The sequence below is a fragment of the Bubalus bubalis genome, chromosome 4 (genome assembly GCF_019923935.1).
Source record: "Bubalus bubalis isolate 160015118507 breed Murrah chromosome 4, NDDB_SH_1, whole genome shotgun sequence".
NCBI lineage: Eukaryota > Metazoa > Chordata > Mammalia > Artiodactyla > Bovidae > Bubalus > Bubalus bubalis.
The window spans coordinates 123,149,637-123,174,829 of record NC_059160.1 but is presented as its reverse complement, the minus strand read 5'-3'; the positions used below and the strand labels follow the sequence as shown (position 1 = coordinate 123,174,829).

General features: G+C 40.2%; 1 protein-coding gene across 10 annotated transcripts in view; it reads left to right on the top strand.

Annotated features, from left to right (window-relative positions):
• Window positions 1-25,193, top strand: part of TTC13 (tetratricopeptide repeat domain 13) — an 80,741-nt gene that overhangs the window by 33,733 nt on the left and 21,815 nt on the right. For 4 of the 10 annotated variants that reach the window (XM_006055551.4, XM_006055550.4, XM_025284491.3 and 1 more), the window contains 8 exons: window positions 1,476-1,541; window positions 3,070-3,162; window positions 5,855-5,971; window positions 6,918-7,028; window positions 12,383-12,465; window positions 14,086-14,227; window positions 15,186-15,360; window positions 17,224-17,380. In XM_006055551.4, the coding sequence (XP_006055613.1) occupies window positions 1,476-1,541; window positions 3,070-3,162; window positions 5,855-5,971; window positions 6,918-7,028; window positions 12,383-12,465; window positions 14,086-14,227; window positions 15,186-15,360; window positions 17,224-17,380 (944 nt within the window). The remainder of the gene's footprint in view (window positions 1-1,475; window positions 1,542-3,069; window positions 3,163-5,854; window positions 5,972-6,917; window positions 7,029-12,382; window positions 12,466-14,085; window positions 14,228-15,185; window positions 15,361-17,223; window positions 17,381-25,193) is intronic. The other 6 variants (XM_044942000.2, XM_025284489.3, XM_006055553.4 and 3 more) reach the window with 3 other exon arrangements.

The following is a 25,193-nucleotide window of genomic DNA, read 5'->3' as shown; positions in this document are numbered from 1 at the left end:
ATGGTGAGCTGGTGAATACATATCCTTCTAAATAGGCATCCAGTACTTCGCTCTAGTTGGGTGTTGTTGTTCTTGTCACGTTCTCACATTCTCATGCCCAAATGTGAGTCTGTCATTGTTGGATTTTTTATTTTCCAAGAGAAGCTAGAAATGTGTAATTGTTTACTTATTTCAACTTTCCATATACCGTGAGGCCCATCTGCTGGCTGGGTTGTAACCAGTGATGCCTTGTGTGTGTTAGTCACTCGGTGGTGTCTGACTCTTTGTGGCCCCATGGGGGATAGCCCACCAGGCTCTTCCATCCATGGGATCTTCCAGGCAAGAGTCCTGTAGTGGGTTGCCATTTCCTTCTCCAGGGGATCTTCCTGACCCAGGGATTGAACCTGAGTCTCGTGCATTGCAGGCAAACTCTTTACTGTCTGATCTACCAGGGAAGCCCCAACCAGTGATGTACCAACTTACTACTTGATGTGGTGTACCTGATTCTGTTTATGGTAGCCTTTTTTTGGGGGGGCGTTGTTTTTTAGTGAATAGCATCTTATCCTTTGTTTTTTCCCATTTACTTATCATTTAAGTTGATATGTCTTTTTCTACAATACTGGCAGACACTCAGTCGCAGATTTGAAACTGATTATAGATTGGTCTGCAAGATACATCATCTGATGTAGTCCTGTTAAATTCTTCACTCAGGACCTGATAGCCAGAAGCTATGTACTCTTTTTTCTCCAATGTATAGGGAAGGGTTCAAAGAAGAGGGTAAGAATTGCACAGGTTACATGCGGACAAATGCTGTTTCACTCTGCAAGTGAGGCAGTTCATACCGCTGGATGGTGTATGGGACTGATGGAGGGGCAGCAGACTCTGTCCTTGGGCTCGAGAGGCATTTTATCCAGGGCACATGGGAGCAGGTTGCAAGAAAGGTTTGCTTCTTATTCTGACCTATTAGAGTAAAGGATTGTATTATATTAATACCTGATAGATTGTGGAGCCAACTCATCTCTTGTTCCTCATTGAGCTGGCTGTGATGGGTTCTTTCCTTCTCAGATTATTTCATGACTATCTGAAAACAGATGAACCAGGAAGAGGCATCACCCAGTCCATTACTCCTGTCTCTGCTTCTCTGAGCACCCGTTTTCTCTCTGTGCTGTGACTGCTGGTGCTGCCAATATAGAGTTGTTGAGAGGATTACAATTTAAATAAGATGACTGTGTGAAAGAAGCTAGCACAAAGCGCAGTAATATTGGTTTTATTTTTTTTTTTTTTAGTGTTTTAAAATGTAAATCTCTTATTCGTGTCTCATTCAAATGAGTTTTAAAAATGTAGGCTCTTTTGGTCGGGGACTGTGTACTGATTGACACGAGTGATGGTAGCATAACATAGAGCTGTCATTTGCAGCGTTAACGTGCTTTAAGCAGAAACTGATTTGTTTTGTTTTGTTTATAGTTTTTGACGTGTTTCTGTTTTGGTCTGACTAGGAGGAGCCTGATCTGGTTAGTGCAATTTATGGCCGAGGGATAGCCTATGGAAAGAAGGGACTACATGTGAGTATGGAATAGTCACGCTTACCATAGTGTCTACATGGCTGGACTCAGACCAGGGTTTCCATGGAGCCCCTCCCTGCTCTCTGAGCTCTGATGGGACAGCGGTGGTAGTATCCCAGTTCACAGATGAGACAGTGGCCATAGGGGACTTCCTCAAGGTCAAGTGGCTGGAAAGTAGAGGGCTGGGAATTTCTGCCCAGGTCTTCTGAGGTCAGTTTCACCTCACTTTCTATTCTAAAAGGACAGCCTTTGCCAGCCTAAACTTTAGTTCATGATGAACTGAACATAAGCCAAGAAAAGCATGAGACCTTGACAGAATCCCTGAGAAATACTCATCAGTGTAAGAGAGAGACTGGGTATCAACAGTTTACAGTACTTAGAATCCTTCAATTTTTAAAGGTCGAATAGAAGAACAGAAGTTTTTTTGTAAAATATTATAAAAAATAAATTATTTTAAATTTGTTATATATTATTCTTAGATAGATATATCTTTGGAGCCTTATTTCACTTATTTCTCTGAGGAGTGTGGGAAGAAGGTTATAATAAGTATATTTTTTGGTCAAACAAAGGCACTTTGGTGTAAAAATGAAGACCTTCCTGAGATTATATAGTAAATAATGCAGTGGTCTAGGTCACATGTCCAAATTTTCAGTCTTAAACAGTATACATGAACTTTTTTCTTTTATATTAAAAATATTCAAATGAAATTATGCTTTGAGGGAGAAATGTCACTTTGTACTTTTGTGAATTAAAAAGCAATTGTCCTAATTGCCTGCTGACCTATTGGAGAAATCTTGTATAATATTGTATGCTTCTGAGACATGAGAAAGCAGACTGCACAGGAACACAGGTTTGGAAATGACGAAGATGTTTAGGAAGGGAGCATCAGTAAGTAGCCCTACTTAGGTTCAGGGCATCAGTAAATGATCAGAGTTGACCTAGTAAAGGTCAGAGATAAGCTGCTTCTTCCTTATTCTCATCTCTCTTCATTTTATATCTTGATGTGAAATTTGCTTATATCTTTAATGTACTTTTAATATAAAAGTAACATCCTCATGTATTTTTGATATGAAAGTAATGTGTAATTTTAAAGAGAACAGGCTTACCTAGGCTCCTCTAGGAGTAGGTGTATAGGCCCAGAGGGGTTTTGACTGACACTAACTTGGCCCCTCTGTCCCCACATCGCCACTAGTCAGCATCATTTTGCACACTGGTGTCCACATGCTCATCCCTTGAAATCGGCTGATGTACTGTTTAAATAGGTTAAATTGAGAAAACATCTTGCCACCTGTGCTAGACGTAGCCAAGAATTTGTGCTAGGTAGCCAAGTCCAACGTGGGTAGGTAGACTTGAGCAAGTTAAATAATTACAGCTTATTTAACTTGGCAGATCTCTTACACAGAAGCTAAGTTCCTGTTTATTTCTAAATAAATAGTTATGTCATTACTAAATTGTTAGTTTTTTCAGAAGTCTGTTCAGCTGGCTTTGCGTAACAGTACATCTCACACTGAGCTAATGCCTTTTCAAGGACATTAAGAACGCTGAGCTTGCTCTGTTCGAACTGAGCCGAGTAATTACCTTGGAACCAGATCGTCCAGAGGTATTTGAGCAGCGAGCAGAAGTGAGTGTGGTTTTCTTTTTCCCTCTGTTGTTATTGGATTTAAAAAAATTTCAGATTTTTTTTTTTCCTTTTATTTTATTGCTGATAAATTTTAAGCCTCCTGTAAACCTATTGTATTTTCCTCCATAGGTACATGATGCATTTAAACAGTTGAAATTACTAGAAAACTATGGGCTGAGTGATACTCTTTCCTGATTTACCATGTTAAATCTTTGCTGATTTAACATGTACTAGTGACATTTAGTATTAAAAATACAGTTATGGTGTGAACCACCACTGTCCATGTTCACTGAAAGATATGACATGTGTGTTTACTGTGTATATGACATACTTTATTTGGCAAAACAGTATGGCAGTGTGGTCAGATGAGGCCTGTTGCCTTTCGAAGCGTGTGTGTGTGTGTGTGTGCGCACGTGCTCACTTGTATCTAATTCTTAGGAGATACACCTATCTACATAGAGATGTAGACTAGGTAAGGGTGGCCATAACCGGAACTTAGGACTCAAGGTGGAGACAATCCCAGGTAATACGTGTGACAGTGGACACCACGGAGCGGGTGCTTGTTCAGGGGCAGAAAAACATGGTCTGCTGGATCCCTGGGACAGATTGGCAAGGGGACAGGCATTGGCGGTGTCTGCAGAGGTCTCGCTGAGGAGGTGATGCTGGAGCTGGGTAGGAACCATGTCCTGGGGAACAAGGTGGAGAAGGGTGTTCAGGCCAGAGAAAGGACTGTGTGCAAGGCACCCCTTTTAATGTTTTTAAATGAAACATGTCCATTTTACCATTTTCATTAAACAATAGTAAACTATCCAAGTTTCATATTGTATTTATTTTATTGCACATTTAACCATCTTAAGAGCTTGAGAATTTATGTTAATATTTTCAATCTGACTAGAACTTAACTTTTAATTATCTGTTCTGGTGGGATTTTGTAGTTGGACTAAAGGGACAAATGACTTTTCCTCCCTCTTTTGAGGGAGAAAGCTTAACAAGCAAAGGGAAGGCTAAATGTTTTAATATTTTTAAAACTGCATTTGTGATGTTTTTGTTATCAAAATTATAGTGTGTTAAATTACAGTTCAGTTTCTTAAAATGAGTTTTTTTGCTTTATTGGGGATTTGGCTTTCTGAAAGAAATTCTTTCTCAAATAATGAAAGAATTCATTATCTCTCGTCTGTTTTGGATTGCTACCCTAAGGGTTGAATGACTGTAATCTGTTCGCTGCTGCATGAGAAGCCTGTTGGTTTTTAGGGTGAGCACTGGGAAGCTCACTTGGTGACGCTGTGCTCCAGGGAGTGGGTGCTGGGTTCTTCCCTGCCATCACACCGGTGCTCTGCTAAAATGTTACGGTAAAGCATGAATTTAATTAAGTGCACTTAGAAGGCTGATTTGGCAGCTTTGGAAAATTTGTATAACTAATAAAAAGCTAATTGTATACCCAGAATGATATTGGTAATCAGAAAAGTGATTTCCAATGATCTTAAAAATATATAGTAATATCCCCCTTTTCTGGCATTGTCAGGCAATAATATCATGATATAGTGAATTTTCCAGCTAAATTACAATATACTGTTTATGTCAGAAATTGTTTTATGAGAAACTTTTCACTTTTATACTTTCTGAAATTGTCTATATTTAGTGAATGTAATTTAACCTTTTTTAGTTACTCTGGTCATTATTATGCATATTGATTTTTGTGCTAGGGTGCAATCATTCAGTTATGTTAATACTAATATACTAGGTTGGGGTATTTTTCCTTCCAAAATATAACCCTAGACCACTATGTTTCTTGAATTCTAAGGGCACATATTCCATTTCTTTCCTCTCTCTGAGCTGTCTCTCTTGCTACTGGTGGTGTGCCTGCCTCAATCTTCTCTCTTGCTGGTTTTTAAGTTCCTGCAGAGGAGGAAACCAGTTAGTAAAACTTGATGGAAATGACCTGTTATGAGAACAAATTTAACCCTAATTTAAGAACATTTGTTCCAGATGAATTGCTTGAGCTTGATTGCATGAATACTGATACCCGTTTTGGATGATCTTATGTCTTTTGGGTGGGCTTTTGCATTCTGAGCTGTCTTCTGTGTTGTCATTGTTGCCTGAACACAGCTGATTGCTGGATCAAAAGAGCGTTCAGAACAGGCCTGCAGATGTTTTTTCATTACCTTGCAGATCATAACTGATGAGTTGAGAGTTGTTCACATCAGAGGGCTTCCACAACACCTGGAATCCCAGAAATTGCCATTCAGCACTTAATACCACAGATGGTGTAGCTAGATACCATGGGGACTCCAATCTGTGTTGATCAGTTCCTCTGTTTTAATTGTTTAGAGTTAACTTTCAGATTAATTTGACATGCCAAATTTTGTTCTGAAAGGTAAATGATAGGTTGGGGGAAAATGGTTGCACTTCAAGAAAAGCAACATCCGTTATGAGACAGAACATGAAACAGGGACAGGGCAGTTGCCATGGTCGTAGTTCTTCAGCATCCCCTTGACTGGACAAGGTCGGCAGCCCCTCAGCTGTTGACTTTGAATCTCACTGCACAGTACGTGGAGTCAAGGGTTCTAGGCTGCTGAGACAGTCGCATTGTAAGTGTGGGGTGGTGAAGCAGACTTGAAAAGTCAAAAGCGTTGGCAGTTGTAGGGGCAGTCACTGGGACTTTTCTCCCCTAATTACATTTTTGGGTTTATAGATTCTGTCCCCTCTGGGACGAATTAATGAAGCAGTGAATGATCTCACTAAAGCTATTCAACTTCAGCCCTCAGCACGGCTGTACAGACATCGCGGGACCCTGTACTTCATATCAGAGGTGAATTATTTTTGCCTTGAAATGTGTCCTTTCATGGTGGTAAAAATTTCAGCTTTCCTTCTACTTCAGAAAGCTACTATTTGGTAGATTTGGGTTTGGGGCTGTAGATTAATAGTTTGTGATATAAGACAATTATGAAAGCATTTTCTGTAGCTGAAATTGAACTCAGTGGAGAAATATTAAGTACCAGAAACACATTTTGTTGCTTCACTTGTCAGCAGTAACTAATTCTGGGCTAGGGGAAAAAAGAAAGAGAGGGAAACAGAAGAAGAGAAATTTGGTTTACAGATTATACCTTAACTTTTCTTGGAAATGTCAGCATAGAGAAGCAGGTGTGCATGTTATCAATGTGATCATTAAACTTAAGGGTTTGAATTTCTTTGGGTATCACAGCCCAAGAATCATCACCTGAACTAATGTGGCTTCCTAGACTGTAGCTTCTCAACCTAGCAAGATTACCTTTTATCATGGGTGGTATTTATAATTGCCATAGCTATTTTTGTTGGTTTACAGTCATTTCAATAACAATTTTCTATTGCAAAAGAAAATAGATTTTAAAAAACCTCAGTATAACACATTTTAAGGTTGATCTATATCATAATTATTTTAGACATCAAAATAATGGAATTATTTTGTAATAATACTAAAGTAATTTGTAAAGTATCTGTAGCAGATTATGACTTTAATAGTATTTAAAATAATATTCTTTTGTGGTTGCGACAGTATGCTTAAATTAAACCTTTGTGAGTTTCTCTCATCAATTAAAATCAGCTCTTTCAACAGTGTAAGCATGCTTCTAATATTTGTAGTCATGAAATGTTTCCTTTAAAGCCAGAAAGGGCGCAGAATAAATTGGGAATTTTTTTTTTCCTCTATCAATCAAAAGTAGGACATGTCCAATATCTAACGAATACTACTTTTTTTTTTTTCATTCTCCTTTTTGTAGGACTATGCAACAGCCCATGAAGACTTTCAGCAGTCCTTAGAACTGAACAAAAACCAGCCCATAGCTATGCTATACAAAGGTTTAACTTTCTTTCACAGAGGACTTCTGAAGGTGAAAGTGCTGTGCGATATGTGTACCTGCAGTGATGCTAGATCTCCCCCGTGGTGGGAGGAACTGAGCCGGGGTTTAGTTTGGCAGGTTTTGAAATGACATTTCACATGTCCAGTTGGTTTATTTTAGAAAGTAGTTTGAATCAACAAATTCATTGAGCTCCTACTGTCTGATACGTACTTGGAGGAAGGTGCGAAAGGGGAGAGGATGAAAGGTTATAAAGGAGGAATAATGCTTTACACTTAGGACAGACACAGTTTACAAAGCCTTTCTCCACATATGATTTATCACGTGGTGAATAAACCAAAGAAAGTAATATCAGCAGCGTGCTTTGGAAGCCATGGTGAGAAGCTCTCATTTGAACTCAGGAGTTAGGAAGGTCCAGAGAATAAGTGGACATCATCTTGACTTGGAAAGCAGAGCATGGTTGGGAAGGACTCTGAGGCTGAGAGGAAGGTGTGAGTAATGACCTGGGAGACACACCCACGCTTGGAAAGGGAGTCCTGGAAGGTCAAGAGCACTCTACTGAGCATTTTGACTTTAGCTGGTAGGCCCGGAGGAGCTCTAAAGTCTAGATTTAGGGGAAATAGAGAGTTGAGATTCAATCTGTACTAAGGAAATGGTTGCTGATGTAGCGGTGGCTGAAGAGGGTAGGAGAGATGCTCCCCTCCACCAGGAGATGCTGCCGCATTCAGGTCAGGAGTGGTCAGATGGCCTGGGGGGGTTCTGGGGGCTGCAGGAGGGGTCCCAGCACTGTTGCTTGAAGACTCTGTCGGGAGGAGGGGTCGAGGGACAAAGGAGATGCTCTGTCTTAGCTGAGTGGGGCTGAAAGTCACCACCAGCTGCCCCCCCCTCCTCTGGCTGGGACTCTGTCTTCTCCAAGCCTGTTCCAGGAGCCTGTCCTGCAGTAGCTTCACTCTTGTCAGGGCGAGGGGCAGAAACACAGCTGAGGGTGGAGCTCTGGCTCTCACCCCAGGCCTGGCACATCCAAACTGCCTGATTGAAGACAGGCTGGCCTGAGAGCCACAGACAGTCCACCCGGCTAGAAGACACTCATTCTGACCAGGAGGCGGAGAATTCAGAGTAGGTTGCACTTAACCTGAACTTTGGAAGATGGGAAGAGCTTCAGTAGCACGTAGCAGAGAAGAGTACATGGATGTTATCATTGAAAATAACTGAGGATCTGATACACACATAAACACACTCACTTGGAGGTTGGGGAGAAGGTTTACCTTTTAAAAGGCCACGAGTTGTAAATCCTCCATGTTACAGATGGTGCCTGTCACATAGTAGGTGCTCAATAAGTATCAGTGGGGTAAATTTCAAGGGCAGAGCGTTGAATTGGAAGGTCGTGCTCTGAGCTCTTGCTCTGAATCTTATTATCTGCACTGCTGGACATGCTGCTTCAATTCTTTCAGCCTTTCCTTCCATATTTATCAGGTAGAGATGATGCTACTCTGTGTCTCTTGAAGTGGGAGTGAGAATTACATGAAATAAAATGTATGAAAGTCCTTTATAAACTGTAAACATAAATCTGGTATTATAGATTATTTTCCATGTGAGAATTTAATCTTAAGTCTTATAGACTCTAAAAAAAAAATTAACTCCCATCCATTAAAAACCAAACTAGAAGGAATTAATTTTGCAAATCTTATTTCATATACTTCATCTCCATTTTTGCAAATGTGCAGAGGTGGTCCTAATAAGGACCTTTTCTGTCCCCCTCAGGATTCAGACAGGCAGTGCAGGCTTTGAGTTATTTAAAATGTGCTTTGAGCAGCTTCCAGATGATTTCTTCCAGTTTATTTTGTCTCTGCCCTCTATTCCTCTCATATTCTCTTTACCTTCAAGTCACCTTCAATAAAAAAATTCAGAATTAAAATACTGTGTTCAGAATCTATCCCTTGAGTATCACATGAAGGAGAAAGAAATTTGAAATAGAAAAAAATGCCAATTATTAGTACCGAGAGGGTAAAAATATTTTTTTAAAGTAAACAAATGTAAACAGTTGATTTCACTTTTAAGCCACATTGAGGAATGTAGGCAAGAAGGGCCCTTTGTGTTATTTCAAAAAGAATTTTTTCAGAAAAGAGTGGTAATAGAGACACTGAATAGAAACCGAACATGGACTAAAATTCAGTTTGGTTTATTTCACATCTACCTGATGAAAACCTAAAAACAATGCTTTCATCCTCTGAGTGTTAGAAGCCCCTCAATGAACCAGTCTCACCAAGCGATTTGGGCTTTCTTCCTTTTCACCACGCTCACCAACACAGCAGTGATGTGTGTAATAGACGGGAACTTTCTTTTTGCATTTTGTAGATCTGCTGTCCGAGGAAGTCAGAGTGTTTACGTATTGTCTCATTCATCCCAGCAGCATCACCATGATGTATAGAAGGAGCAGAGGGTGTCCCCGTTACAGAGATTGGAAAACTGAGTGGTGAAATGCCTTAATTAAATTAATGAACCTAGTTTAGATATCTGTCTTTTTCTTGTTAAATGTAGAGACTAAGTATTAAATGGACCAACGAGTCTGAGCTATCTTTGTATCCTAAAGGTGGTCTCTCCAGGTCAATAGTCCTGAAATTAAGTGGACGGTTGCTTATTTAATTTATGATATAATACATTAGAAATATATTAGGGTATATTACATGACAAATTCACAGTTGTCTAATTCAGTAGATATATCAGACATTTTGGATATTCCTAGGTAATAAAAACAGCAGAAACTTTTCTGTTGAATTCTACTCATTTTGTAAGGATGTTTCAAAAATGGTATATTCTGAACACTCATTTTTATAAGCCTTTACTTTGAGGGTTACCTGTTACGGTTCTGTTCACTTACGCTGAACAGTCCCAGGGTGATGGCCGCCTCCCAGCTAGTAAGGAAGATGGAGACTTAAATGGTGATGATTGCATTTGCTATGCAGACAACTTCAGAGCCAGTTCATGTGCTTAGAGATAGGTTCAACAAACATAGTTTCTTTGTTCCCAATGGCTTAAAATCTTGATTCTGCTATGTCCCCTCTTTGGCAGAATGAGGTAGAGAGCTGTGCAGTGATTAGACAGGAACCCCGAAACCAAAGACTCTTAAAAGCTGAAGAGAAATCAGACTTTGAAGAACTGTGGCGTCCAAGCATGCCGTAAGTGCAGTGGGCAGCAGATGTGCCCTGGGCATCTCCAGTAGACGTCCACAAGTGCTCCAGACTTCACTCATCCCGGTGGACTCACACCCTCCCCCGCCCCACGGCTGTCCGTCTTCCTGTACTTCTTCACGATGGTTAAGCCCTGCCTTCCACCCAGGCTCCCAGCCTCAGCTCTTCCTGCCCACTCCTCTCCCTCATCCCCAGATAGCCACCACATTCTGTCTTAGTGTGCCTTTTAAAAATCTCTCCTGAATTCGACCCTTCTTTTCTGTCCTCAGAGACACTGTCTCAGTCTGAGCCTTGATTATCTCTTGCCTGGACCGCTACAGCCACCTCTCACCTGGGTTCCATCCTTCCCCCTCTCCAGTGTGTCTTTTCTGTTTTTGCCAGCAGTTATCATCTCTGTGAAGAGTAAACTTTGTGAGGTGTCCCCCTCCTCACAGCCCTCAGTCCTTGTTGCTTCAGGGCGGCACCCAGACTGTGGAGCACAGCAGAGGCCCTCCCTTCTGGCCTCCGCTCTCCCTTTCCCCCGCTCCTACCCGTGCACCCCGTGCCCCTGCCCCTCTGACTTTCCCTGCGCCAGCGAGCGCTCTGTGCCCCTGTGTGGTACCACCTCTCCTGTCCACGATGCCGTCTTTCTTTACCAAACTCCTCGTGCTTTAAGACCCAGCTCGGTTCTCACCTCCTCCCTGTAGCCTCTTCTGCTCTCCCGGGCTAAGTCAGTCGTTTCTTTCTCTTTTTCCCAGAGACTTTTACTCATACCTCCGTTGTAGCTCTTAGTTTGTATTCTAGTAACCTGGTTACGTAATTGGCTTTCTAATGATACTGCGAGTGCTTAGAGGACAGAGATGATGACCTGCCCCTCTTCATGTCCCCTTACCTCCTGCTGTCCCTGGCACATAGTGGGCACTCAATACATGTTTGTTGAATTAAAAATGCAGTTGTAAAACTCCTGAAAGATCAAGACTGTGTCGCAGCAGGTAGTCTAATTAAGAGTGGTCTTTAACATTTCTTCAGTGTTAAAAAGTTATCCATTTTCATTTGTCTCCCAAACAGTAGCTATTCAGTGAGATTTCTTAATGAGGAGGTTTTGTCCCCAGTATTGCCTTTGAAGAGTTTCAAAGCCAGCCTCTCTTGGCCTGCTGGCCTCCCCTGAGAAAATCAAGAATCAGGGGACGAATGACTTTCTGAAAAGACTCAATATTGTTAACTTTTGCAAAACCATTTTGTGTGTCTACCAGGGCATTAAATATTTATTGAGTGCCTACCATGTGCAAGGCATTTGGTATCTCTAATGATTTTCTCCTACGAACTATCTAATTGAGTTGAAATGATCTATGCCAGAGTTTTTTAAGTTTTTTCTCAATTAAAGCTCTTAGAAGTTGTGATATTTTACAGGCATTAAGTAAGATATGTCTTTTCCTTGGGAAATGTGTGAAATATCTGTGTTATTTTTTATTACAATAAATAACATCATAATGAAAAGAACATTGAATGCCCAGTGTAAGCCTGGGATGTTTACTCTGAAACAGTGGCATGTTTTATCACCGGTTTCCACGGGGAGTCCCTTTGCAGCCAGGGCTCCCCCCAAGAGCATAGATTGTGCAGTTCTGGAACCTTAGTGCCTCCTGGAGCTGTGCTGGTAGGAGCCATGCACCACCACCCCCCCCCCCAACTTGAAGGTTTCTCTTCTATTTTTATGCTTTCTTTTCCCTTGTAGGTCATGGGAATCCTTTAGTAGCTATCCTAGGAGCCTTTTTTCTTGTTTTACCAATAATTTCATGTTGGGCTTGCTTTTTTGTCTCTCTTGTTGGTTTAATTTCAAATGCTGCCAGTTGTGATCATTTTAGATTATTTCATGCAGCTGTTAGGTTTACTTTTGTTCCACAGAGTTTTCATTAAGTAAATGATATTAAAATGAAGTTGTTATTGGTAGTCAAAGTCCTAATGAAAAACAGAAGCTGTTTTCCCACTTTGAAAGGAGAAACTTAAGGCTCTGTTGTTGTTCATAGTAATGTATTTGTTTACTATTAAAATTAAATCCCCATAGTTTATTGTAGTTTCTACCTCCCTTTAAGTTCTCCTATTTTGAAAAATCACTCAGAGACCATGTATTTTATGTATACTGTATTAGTCCTTTAGTAGTTTGAGAGAAATTCAATTTTAACAGTTAAGCAAATGAAATAATTTTCTGTGTTCTTTTTATAGGAAGCTATTGAATCCTTCAAAGAAGCTCTGAAGCAGAAAGTTGATTTTATTGATGCATATAAAAGCCTGGGACAGGCCTACAGGTGAGTAAAGCATCAATACGCGGGGTAGGAGGGAGGGTGTATAGTGGCATAGCCTCTCGTAATAGGGATCTGGTTTTTAAAAATGCGTTTCTTAGCCTAAAGAGATGGTCGTTCTAAATCACATAGGTGTTCACATACTTGTTGAGATCTTCTCTGGGCATAGAGAAAACCATGGGTAAGAGGTAGATACCATAATGCATGTTGCTGCTGCTGCTGTGCCCTAAAGTAACCTTAGTCTGTATATATTGGCCAAGAAAACGGTAGTCCTTCAAACGTAGGTGCTTTGAATAGTGGCATTCTAAGGTGTTGAGTTATGGATGATACTGCCCTTTTTAGGCAGTAGCTAAGGTTAATACCTACATCACAAGGATCTGTTTAAAGATCCTAGAATTGCGAGATGGAAATGTTACAAGTGTGTTGCATCTCTATCAGGAACAAGCAGCAATGCTTGGCTTCCTTATTACATGCATTACTCTGACCATCAAAGCTATTCTGACTTCCGGTTCAAAAAATTTTTTTAGCATTCTGACCTGTATGCTGCTGCTGCTAAGTCACTTCAGTTGTGTCCGACTCTGTGTGACCCCATAGACGGCAGCCCACCAGGCTCCCCCGTCCATGGGATTCTCCAGGCAAGAACACTGGAGTGGGTTGCCATTTCCTTCTCCAATGCATGAAAGTGAAAGAGTGAAAGTGAAGTCGCTCAGACGTGACCGACTTTTAGCGACCCCATGGACTGCAGCCTACCAGGCTCCTCCGTCCATGGGATTTTCCAGGCAAGAGTACTGGAGTGGGGTGCCATTGCCTTCTCCGTCTGACCTGTATAAAGGTTCTATAAATGTTAGGAAAGAGAAAGATAGTGACAGAAATCTCCTGTGAAACTGTTAGGTGCCTTACTCAAAAAGGATTTAATTCAAGAGCTTATTTATCTGACTCCATAGTTAGAAACCCACTCCAGTGTTCTTGCCTGGAGAATCCCAGGGACGGGGGAGCCTCGTGGGCTGCCGTCTATGGGGTCGCACAGAGTTGGACATGACTGAAGCGACTTAGCAGCAGCAGCAGCATAGTTAGAAAAAGTCTTTTATACTGACTTGGAGAAAGTGTGTTTGGATTCATTCTAGGTTTAAGGGATGGTATTTATCTGTCCTGTCCCATGGAATTGTTGGGAATATAAGCTGAAAACCTATTATGAATATAATGAAAACCTATTAAATAGTAAAGTGCTGTATAAATGTAAGTGGGTGTTATATATATATATATTATATATTTATTGTTTATATAAAATTGACATGAGATATTTTAAAGCTTCTATTATTTATAAAATTTTTAATATACAAAATAAGGCAAGGCTGGTCAGTAATAACCATTTTCACTCTGAAATGACCACAATTCTAAAGTACACTTCTTATTTCAAAATTTAAATTAGATAATGATTTATTAGATTTTAATTGAAGTAACTTAACAGAAAAAATAAATTTTAAACCTATGAATTTGGTAAAATAAAGCAAACGCCCACATTAAAGTATCTAACTTATAGATTGGATCATAATTTTGAGGGTAACTTAATTCTGTATGTTGACTAAAACACCTGTATTATGTTCATCACTGTTGTTAAATACCTAGGGAACTGGGCAATTTTGAAGCAGCCACCGAGAGCTTTCAGAAGGCTCTGTTGCTCAACCAAAATCACGTGCAGACCCTCCAGCTCCGTGGAATGATGCTTTATCACCATGGCAGCTTACATGAAGCCCTTAAGAACTTCAAGGTGAGCATCCGTAAGAGAGAAGCACTGGAACTGCAATTTTATATTATTATTCTACAAAGTTTCGTGAAATGAATGGAGTCAGCGGGGGAGGGCAAGAATAGCGCTTCAGTTCAGTTCAGTCACTCAGTCGTGTCCGACTCTTTGTGACCCCATGAATCGCAGCACGCCAGGCTTCCCTGTCCATCACCATCTCCCAGAGTTCACTCAGACTCATGTCCATCAATTCAGTGATGCCATCCAGCCATCTCATCCTCTGTTGTCCCCTTTTCCTCCTGCCCCCAATCCCTCCCAGCATCAGAGTCTTTTCCAATAAGTCAACTCTTCGCATGAAGTGGCCAAAGTACTGGAGTTTCAGCTTTAGCATCATTCCTTCCAAAGAACACCCAGGACTGATCTCCTTTAGGATGGACTGGTTGGATCTCCTTGCAGTCCAAGGGACTCTCAAGAGTCTTTTCCAACACCACAGTTCAAAAGCATCAATTCTTTGGCGCTCAGCTTTCTTCACAGTCCAACTCTTGCATCCATACCTGACCACTGGAAAAACCATAGCCTTGACTAGACGGACCTTTGTTGGCAAAGTAATGTCTCTGCTTTTGAATATGCTATCTAGGTTGGTCATAACTTTCCTTCCAAGGAGTAAGTGTCTTTTAATTTCATGGCTGCAGTCACCATCTGCAGTGATTTTGGAGCCCAAAAAAATAAAGTCTGATACTGTTTCCACTGTTTCCACATCTATTTCCCATGAAGTGATGGGACTTAGACTTCAACAAAAAGAAAGAGGAAAGAACCATTGTCTTGACCAACAGACTGATTTACAGAGTATGTATTTGGTCTGATTTAACCTGGAGGGAAAACTTTCCTAATTCCATTTTATAATTCCAGATTAAAGAGTAGAGCACTTTAAAGGTTCCTAAACTGTATGGATTCTAATACAGCCTTTTTTCCTTCAATGCCTCAGCGATGTCTGCAGCTGGAGCCATATAACGAGGTGTGCCAGTACATGAAAGGACTCAGCCACGTGGCAATGGGACAGTTTTATGAAGGGATAAAAGCGCAAACTAAAGTTATGCTAAATGACCCTCTTCCTGGCCAGAAGGCCAGCCCAGAGTACCTTAAAGTGAAGTATCTCCGAGGTAAGTCCGACAGCTGCAGAATCATTGACTGTATGAGTGCTTAGAGTTGCAGGAATCATACTGCTCGTCTCTGAGGTTACCTATTAGGCAGTTGAGTCTCAGGGAGGCTGGGTGACTTGCCCCCAGCCACCCTCTGGTTAGTGGTGGTATCTGGACTAGAGAGAGCTCATATCTCCTAAAGGCCAGTCTTGGTTTGTTTTTGGTTTTTTTTGCCTCTTCCTCACATTTTTTCTTTCTAAAATTAAAAAATTTTACTTATGCAGAAACAATGTATTTTGAACTAAATATGACAGTCATCTGGGTATCCTTGTCTTGTCACATCTCATCCAAAAATATAGGAATGACAAGAAAGTAATCTTAAGTTTTCACTGTTAAATAAGAACTTAGTATCTTTGATCTGTCAACTCCTTCATATCAGAATTCTCACATATTTTGGAGAATTTAAATTGAGATGAAAAAGAAAGCAAATCTTTGAGTTATCCTTTTATTAGTCAGTCTTACCCTTTTTCTGCTATACATAGACATTTTTATTTTTCATATAAAGCCCAGATACTTACTTTTATTTTTTCTCTTTCCTTTTTCATTAACCCTCTATTATAGTACTGTCCAGTGAAAAAATTGCAAACCATGTATGTAATTTTAAATTTCTAGTAGCCATGTTAAAAAAGTAAAAACAAACAGGTGGAATTCATTTTACTAATTCATCTTATTTAACTCAGTACCTCTACAATATCAGTTCAGCATATTATTATTATTATGAAAACATTATTTATTGGCTGTTTTATATTTCTTTGTACTAGTCTTTGAATACGGTATATATTATAGTTCATCTCAATTTGGATGCTAAATTTTCATTGGAAATACTTGGTCTGAATTTAGATTTAATAAAATTTAAAATTAGAAAAATAGACTGATAGAGGCAAGTTGTTCCAAACATACCGCAGTTTTCTAATAATTGAATAAAACATCAGTTTTAAGTTTAAATTTCTAATTAAATAAAATTTAAAGTTCAGTTTCTCAGCCACATCTCAAGTTCTCAATAGCCAGCTATTAGGGACTACCTTCTCCAGTACTCTTGCCTGGAAAATCCCATGGATGGAGGAGCCTGGTAGGCTGCAGTCCATGGGGTCACTAAGAGTCGGACATGACTGAGCGACTTCACTTTCACTTTTCACTTTCATGCATTGGAGGAAATGGCAACCCACTCCAGTGTTCTTGCCTGGAGAATCCCAGGGATGGCGGGCTGCCGTCTATGGGGTCGCACAGAGTTGGACACGACTGAAGCGACTTAGCAGCAGCAGCAGCAGGGACTACCTTTTGGACAGCACAGCTCTTTACTCTAAGTTGTAATTCCCTCTTTTTTCCTCATTTAGAAGAACCTGGACTTGTGAGCTATAGACTGAAGATGGGGGTGCTCCATATCCTGTTTCTTTCTACACTGTTTCCCTAGAGATAAGCAGCAGTTGGTCAGTCAGTTGATGAAATTGAATACATAGTCAATACATCTATCAGTTGACAAGGAACCAGGCTCTGTCTAACACTGAACTTGCATTCCCAGACTCTGGAATTGAATAGTGAGATCTTTCATATTGCTTATGGAAAGGTGGTTAAAATTTAGGCAAGGTGGACCCAGATGGACTGGTTTGTATTTGCCCCTGGTAATAAGTCAGCGGCAGGCACCTCCATTATCATATAATAGTGACTTTCTAAAATTTGGAGTTTCCACTTAGAATTCTTGATATTAAATAACAGTTTGTTATGAAGTAATTGTACTTTGTACAGATTGGCTATAAAAAATTATAATTAGCTGTAAAAACTGTTTCAGCATATTTGGGTGTGTCAGATCTCGTTTCCTATCTGCAGAGTATTCTCGATATCTCCATGCACATCTTGATACTCCCCTAACGGAATATAACATTGACGTGGATCTGCCTGGAAGCTTTAAAGACCACTGGGCTAAGAATCTGCCTTTCCTCATAGAAGACTATGAAGAGCAGCCAGGGCTGCAACCCCACATAAAGTGAGTTATTTAAATGAAGACTGTTTTTCTTTTTTAACACTAAGCTGTCAAGCTCATCATAATATCTCTTGCCTGATAATAGCTTTGTATCCACGTTTCTGATGAATTTATTTTTGAATATGATATGTCTGGAAATACTTCTTTCAGTTTACCTTTGGATATATGATTTCCTTTTTAAAAAAATTTTTAATTGGAATATAATTGCTTTATAATGTTGTATTGATTTCTGCTACACAACAATGTGAATCAGCTGATATATACATATATCCCCTCCCTTTTGAGCCTCCCTTCCACCCCCTATCCCACCCTTCTAGGTCACCACAGAGCACCAAGATGAGCTCCCTACGCTGTAATAGCAACTTCCCACTAGCTATCTGTTTTACACATTATAATGTATATATGTCAGTGCTACTCTCAATTTGTCCCACCCTCTTCTCCCCACCCCACTGTGTCCATAAGTCCTTTCTCTACGTCTGTGTCTCTGTTCCTGCCCTACAGATATGATTTCTTTTAGCCCAGCATTCCATGGTAATTTGGGGTACTTTCAGACTTCAAATGTACTTAGACTTCTTGGTAGCCTTTGATAGGCATTATTTTTTTTTACCGTATCACTTTAAAACAAATTTCTTTACATATTAAAAGTTTGAAATTAGAGTTCTGGCCAATACTGCTGCAGTATGGCAGAATAGATCTGCTAAAAGGCTATCTCATTATAGAACAATTAGATTTAGAATAGAAATTAATTCCTGGGAGTCTAGCTGCCTTAAAAATTAGGAAAAATCTGTGAAGATCAGCCCCCTAATTCTTAAAAAAAAAAGAAAGAGAAGATATTCGACCAGAGTGATGGGTGGTAAACACATATTAAAGGAAAAGATATCCTACCCAGTGGAGTGCCTTGAAGCATGAGCAGGATGGGTTTGCTGACCTTCCAGGGGCTAAAGTGATCCAGTATTGGAGGCATTCCCAGGATCTCAATGGAAGCAGATACAAATCCTTCCTGGGAAGAAATTGGTGCCAATTTGTGCCCTCAAGTATTCCCACAGCTTAAGATCATTAGCATCAGAATCAAAACCAAGATGACCAGAGCCATTTGTGAGAATCAACAGAAGCAACAAACAATAGACTTTAACCCTTAATGGACTTCACATATTGAAACTGTTGAATACAGTCTCTACAATAACTCCAGATGAAGTGCTTAAAGAAGTTATGAAATCATAAACATGAGCAAGAAACATGAGATATAAAAGACCAGATTAAAAAAATAAATAGATGGTCTAGGAATAGAAAATACAGTCATTGAAATGTAGAATTCAGTATACAGACTAAAAAGCAGATTAGCTATAGCTGAGAAGAAATTGCAGGATTAGAAGAGAAAGCGTTAGGAAGTATCCAGAGTGGGGCACAGAGTCGAGGAGTTGGAAAACTTGAAAGAGAGAAGATGTGTAAAAGGTAAGAAGGGCTAACATGTATCTAATTGAAACTTCAGAAGGAGAAAATAGAAGAGAGGCAATGTTTGAAGAAATAATGGCCAAGAATTTTTCAGGAAAAAAGGAAGCTTATTAATAAATCTATAGTTTTTTTTTAATTTTATTTTTTAACTTTACAATATTGTATTGGTTTTGCCATATATCAAAATGAATCCGCCACAGGTATGTGTTCCCCATCCTGAACCCTCCTCCCTCCTCCCTCCTCCCTCCCTGTACCATCCCTCTGGGTCGTCCCAGTGCACCAGCCCCAAGCGTCCAGTATTGTGCATCGAACCTGGACTGGTGACTCATTTCATATATGATATTATACATGTTTCAGTGCCATTCTCCCAAATCATCCCACCCTCTCCCTCTCCCACAGAGTCCAATAGACTGTTCTATACATCAGTGTACCAATACAGTATACTAGCGCATATATATGGAATTTAGAAAGATGGTAACAATAACCCTGTATACGAGACAGCAAAAAAATCTATAGTTTTTTTAAAGCGTGGGGTAAATACAAAGAAATCCATTCAGATACACCATAAGTAACTGGAAAACACCTAGGGTAAAGAGAAAAACCTTAAAAATAGGGAAGTCATATCACTTAGGGTCAATTATTAGATTGTAAACCTTTTAACACCAACAGTTTATACAAGTTAAAAAGTAAAAGTCAAACAACCCATTCCAATTTTAAAAAGTGCAAAAGACATGAACAGGTAGGAGGGAGTCAAGATGGTGGAATAGAAGGACATGAAATTTGTTGCTCCTGACAAGTGCGTCAAGAATACATCTACAAATGGAACAGTTCTCACAGAGCACCTGCTGAATGTTAGTGGAAGACTTTGGACAACTAAAAGAACAGGAAAAATGCCCTTACAACCAAGTAGGATGAAAGATCAAAGGAAAAAAAAAGAGGAATCAAAAAAAGGACTGGCAACCCTGGTGGGAAGCTGAAGGTGAGGGGAAGTCCCCACACTCAGATAAATTCCCTCATGGTGGGGAAATCAGCTGGGAATAGAAAGAGACCTTTAGGGTATCAAGGGGGAACACAACAGATGGTCTGTCGAAGGTAGGACAAAGTAAGAACTGCGTGCATGGTCTGTGCTGCAGCTCTGCACAGCCCAGCCTGAGTTGTGAGTCATGCATGCTGGAAAGTGGGGTTTGGACTGCAGACCCAGGGAGGGGACAGCTGTTGTCTTTGAAAAGACAGCCTGTAGGGAAAGGAGTACTGGGCTCCAAAACTGGGAAGGTTTGTGGAAAATGTCCAAGACACCATAGAAGTAAGGCTTCCTTGTTGAGTGGCATTGCAAGGGGCACGGCTGCCATTACAACCCCCTTCCATACCTGCTGGCTTATGCCTCTGCAGGCACTGGAAGGGGCAGCCATCTGAGCAGGCTTGCCCACCCCTTAAGCCAAGGCCTCCTCTGCCCAGGTAGGCTCTGGGGTCTGAAGCAGTGCCCTTGTCAAAGCCTCCTTGGGCGCTCCTGCCTGAGGCAAAAATCCACCAATGCTGGCAGAGGCTGAGTGCTAAAGCATGGAGTTAAAAAGAGAGCATATCTGGGGAAAGGAATACTATTGCCTGAACAGATACAACGAGGGACAGAAGTGAAGGGCTCCGTTGCTGGGAATGGCCCTAGCGGAAGCATGGTGTGCCTAGGAAACGAGGCATCATTGTTGAGAGGCAGGGAAGAAGTGGGCCTGCTACATCCCCCCACATGCCAGCCCCTGCCTCCACCAGCACTGGGAGAGACTCCCACCAGAGTGACTGCAGCCTAGTCTGTTGCAGTTGCCTTCTGGTCCCTACCACTGCAGCCAACGCATGCAAACCCTAGTTGTGGATGCTCTACTCCTCACCAGCCTGAGGGAGTGTGTGTCCATCAGCCACTGTTTTCATTCCTTCTCACCTAGGCAGGACACAGATGCGAGAGGGTGGTGCACGTTCAGAGTTGGGGCCAAAACCAAAACTGAGCCCCAGGGGCGGGGCAACTAAGGAAAAGGAACAGAAATCTATCTGTGCAGATGCCCAAGCCACAAATTAAATTCCTGAGATCAGCTTGGTAAATCCTGTGTCTGGGGAGCCCCTGAGTAGACAACAACTGTTCCCACGAATGAGGTCAGTCAGCAGTGGACTTTGAGGGCAAGTACATGTGGGAGTCAGGCCAGGTCAAAGTCTGAGCTAGCCCCACAGTGCCCACAGCAGGTCCAGGGACCTACCTAGAGGTATTGGAGGGCCTCCTGGGGAGACGGAGACTGGATCTGGCCCACTGTGAGAGTAAGGATAACTGATAGAGGGGGCCCCAGGAAAATATTCTTATTACTATTATTCTATGTTTGTTTCATCTTGTTCAGTTGTTGGTGGTAGTGTTTTATTTTTATTTACCAGTTTTTCTAATATATACTTTTATTTTCCGTTTTTACTTTTTTGATATTTTGTAGTTTTTTTTCTGTTTGTTCTTTGGTTCTTTGTTAATCCCTTTATTTTTTTCCTCTTTGTTTTTGATTGTTTTTATAGGTTTCTTTTATGTTATCTTCACTTTTTTGTTTATTTCCTTTCTACATTTGTTTTCTTTTTCTGTTTTTATTAGTTTAGTCCTTATTGATTGTTTTCATTTTTTAATTCTCTGTTCTCTTTTTTTCCCTTTTATTCTTTTCTGTCTGCTTCTTTGTTTCTATTTGGTTTTGTTGTTATCATTTGTCTTGGATTTGTTGTGTCTGTTTAATTGTTTTCTTCTGTTTTTTCTTCTGTATTTGTGTTGTTGGTACTGTGTGTTTGGTTTGGTTTTTGCTATTTGTCTTGGGTTTTATTTGCTTTCTTCTTTTTTCTTTCTATTTTCTCTGGCTGCAGTGCATGGCTTGCAGGCTCTTGGTCCACTGGTCAGGGTTCAAGCTTAGGCCTCCGGAGTGGGAGTACTGAGTCCTGGATGCTGGACCGCCAGAGAATTCCTGACCCCAGGGAATAGTAATTGGCATGTGCTCTCCAGGAGGTATCCATCTCAATGCCAAGACTTGTCTTCACCCAGCTGCCTCCAGGCTCCAATGCTGGACATGCCAAACAACTGGCAGGATAGGAACACGGCCCCACCCATCAGCAGACAGGCTGCCTGAGCTGTACTAAGCTCACAGATACCCCAAAACGCACCGTCTGACATGGCCCTGCCCATCGGGGGGAAAAGCTCAGCTCTACCCACCAGAGCACAGGCTTTAGTCCCTCCCACCAGGAGGCCTGCACCAGCCCCTGGACAAGCCTCACTCATCAGGGGGCAGCCAACAGAAAGGAACAACCACCTTGCACAGTAGGTTAGACAAAATGGCAGAGAAATATGTTGCAGACAAAGGAGCAAGGTAAAATCCCAACAGACCAAATAAATAGGAAGAGAAAATAGACAATTTACCTGGAAAAGAATTCAGTGTAATGATAGTAAAGATGATTCAAGATCTTAGAAATAGAGTGGAAGCACTAATCGATAAGATACAAAAATGTTTAACAATGATCTATGAAAAATAAAGAATAGTCAGTGATGAACAACACAATAACTAAAATGAAAAATACAGTAGAAGGAAACAATAGCAGACTACTTGAGGCAGAAGAATGGATAAGTAAGTTGGAAGATAGAGTGGTAGAAATAACTGCCAGGGAGCAGAATAAAGAAAAAAGAATGAAAAGAAATAGAAACAGTCTCAGAGACCTCTGGGACAACTTAAACACACTAACATTTGAGTTATAAGGGTCCCAGAACAAGAGAAAGGGAAGGGCCTGAGAAAATATTTGAAAAGACTGTGGACAAAAACTTCCCTAAAATGGGAAAGGAAATAGTCACCCAAGTCCAGGAAGTACAGAGAGTGTCATATAGCATAAACCCTCGGAGAAGCACACTAAGACACATGTTAATCAAACTAACAAAAATTAAATACAAAGAAAAAATATTAGAAACAGGAAGAGAAAAGCAAAAAATAACATACAAGGGAATCCCCATAAGGTTATCAGCTGATTTTTCAACAGAAACTCTGCAGGCCAGACAGGAGTGGCAGAACATATTTAAAGTAATGAAAAAATATGCAATCAAGATTACTGTACCTAGTAAGGATCTCATTCAGATTTGACAGAGAAATCAAATCTTTGCAGATTAGCCAAAGCTAAGAGAATTCAGCTCCACCAGATCAACTTTACAACAAATGCTAAAGGAACTTTTCTAGGTGGGAAACACAAGAATAGAAAACCTACAAAAACAAACCCAAAACATTATGAAAATGTTAAAAGGAACATATATATCAATGAATACCTTAAATGAAAATGGATTAAATGCTCCAACCAAAAGACGCAGACTGGCTGAAGGGATACAAAAACAAGACCTGCATGTATGCACTCTACAGGAGACTCACTTCAGACCTAGGGCACATATAGACTGAACGTGAGGGGATGGAAAAGATATTCCATGAAAATAGAAATCAAAAGAAAACTAGAGTAGCAATACTCATATCAGACAAAATAGTCTTTAAAATAAAGACTACTGCAAAAGACAAAGGAGGACGCTGCATAATGATCAAGGGAGCAATCCAGGAAGAAGGTGTAACACTTGGAAATATTTTTGCACCCAACATAGGAGCACATCAATATATAAGGCAAATACTAACAGCCATAAAAGGGGAAATCTACACGATAATAGTAACATAATAATAGTAGGGCACTTTAATATTCCACTTATACCAATGGAAAGATCGTCCAGATAGAAAATTAATAAGGAAACGCAAGCATTAAATGACACATTAGACCAGATAGACTTGATATTTATAGGATACTCCCCCTGAAAGCAGCATACGCTGTCTTCTCAAATGCACATGAAGCATTCTACAGGATAGATCACATCTTGAGTGACACATCACCCCTCAGTAAATTTAAGAAAATTGAAATCATATCAAGCGTCTTTTCCAATCATGACACTATGAAATTAGAAATTAATTACAGGAAAAAACTGTAAAAAACACAAACACGTGGAAGCTAAACAGTAGCTTCCTACTAAATAACCAAGAGATCACTGAGACATCAAAGAGGAAATAAAGAAATACCTAGAAGCAAATGATGATGGAAACACAACTGCCCAAAATGTATGGGATGTGGCAAAAGCAGTTGTAAGGGGGAAGTTTATAGCAATACAGTTCTACCTCATGAAAGATAAATCTCAAATAGACTACCTGACCTTACATCTAAAACAACTATAGAAAGAAGAAGAAATAAAACCCAAGGATAGTAGAAGTGAAGAAATCATAAAAATCAGAGCAGAAATAAATAGAAATGAAAAAAATAGCAAAGATCAATAAAACTAAGAGCTGGTTCTTTGAGAAGAAAAACAAAATTGTTAAACCTTTAGCCAGACTCATCAAGAAAAGGAGAGGACTCAAATCAATAAAATTAGAAGTGAAAGAGGAGAACTTAAAACTGACATCACAGATATACAAAGGATTAAAGGGACTACGATAGGCAACTGTATGCCAATAAAATGGACAGCCTGGGAGAAATGGACAAGTTCTTAGAAACATACAACCTTCTAAGACTGAGCCAGGAAGAAATCAGAAAATTATAAACAGGCCAATCACAAGTAATGAAATTAAAACTGGGATTAAAAGCCTTCCAACAAACAAAATCCAGGATCACATGGCTTTACTGGCAAATTCTACCAAACATTAAGAGAAGAGCTAACACCTATTCTTACTCTTCAAAAAAATCGCAGAGAGAGGAACATTCCCATACTCATTCTACAAGGCCACTATCACCCTGATACCAAAACCAGACAAAGATGTCACACACAAAAAGAATGTTATATGTCAGTATCACTGATGAACATAGATGCAAAAATCCTCAACAAAATACCACCAAGCCACATCCAGCGACACATTAAAATGATCATACACCGTGATCAAGTGGGATTTATCCTAGGGATGTAAATCAAAGTGAGACACCAAATTGAAGAATAAAAGCCATATGATTATCTCAATAGATGCAGAAAAAGCTTTTGACAAAATTCAGTAATCATTTATGATAAAAAAAAAAACCTCTCTAGAAAGTGGGCATAGAGGGCACCTACCTCAACATAATAAAGACCATATATGACAAACCCAGAGCAAGCATTATTCTCAATGGTGAAAAGCTGAAAGCATTTCCTCTAAGATCAGGAACATGACAAGGGTGTCTACTCTTGCCTCTATTTTTCAACATAGTTTTGAAAGTCCTAGCCATGACAGTGAGAGAAAAAAAAATAAAAGAAGTCCAAATTGAAAAAGAAGTAAAACTGCCGCTGTTTGAGATGACATGATAGTATACACAGAAAAGCGTAAAGAAGCCACCA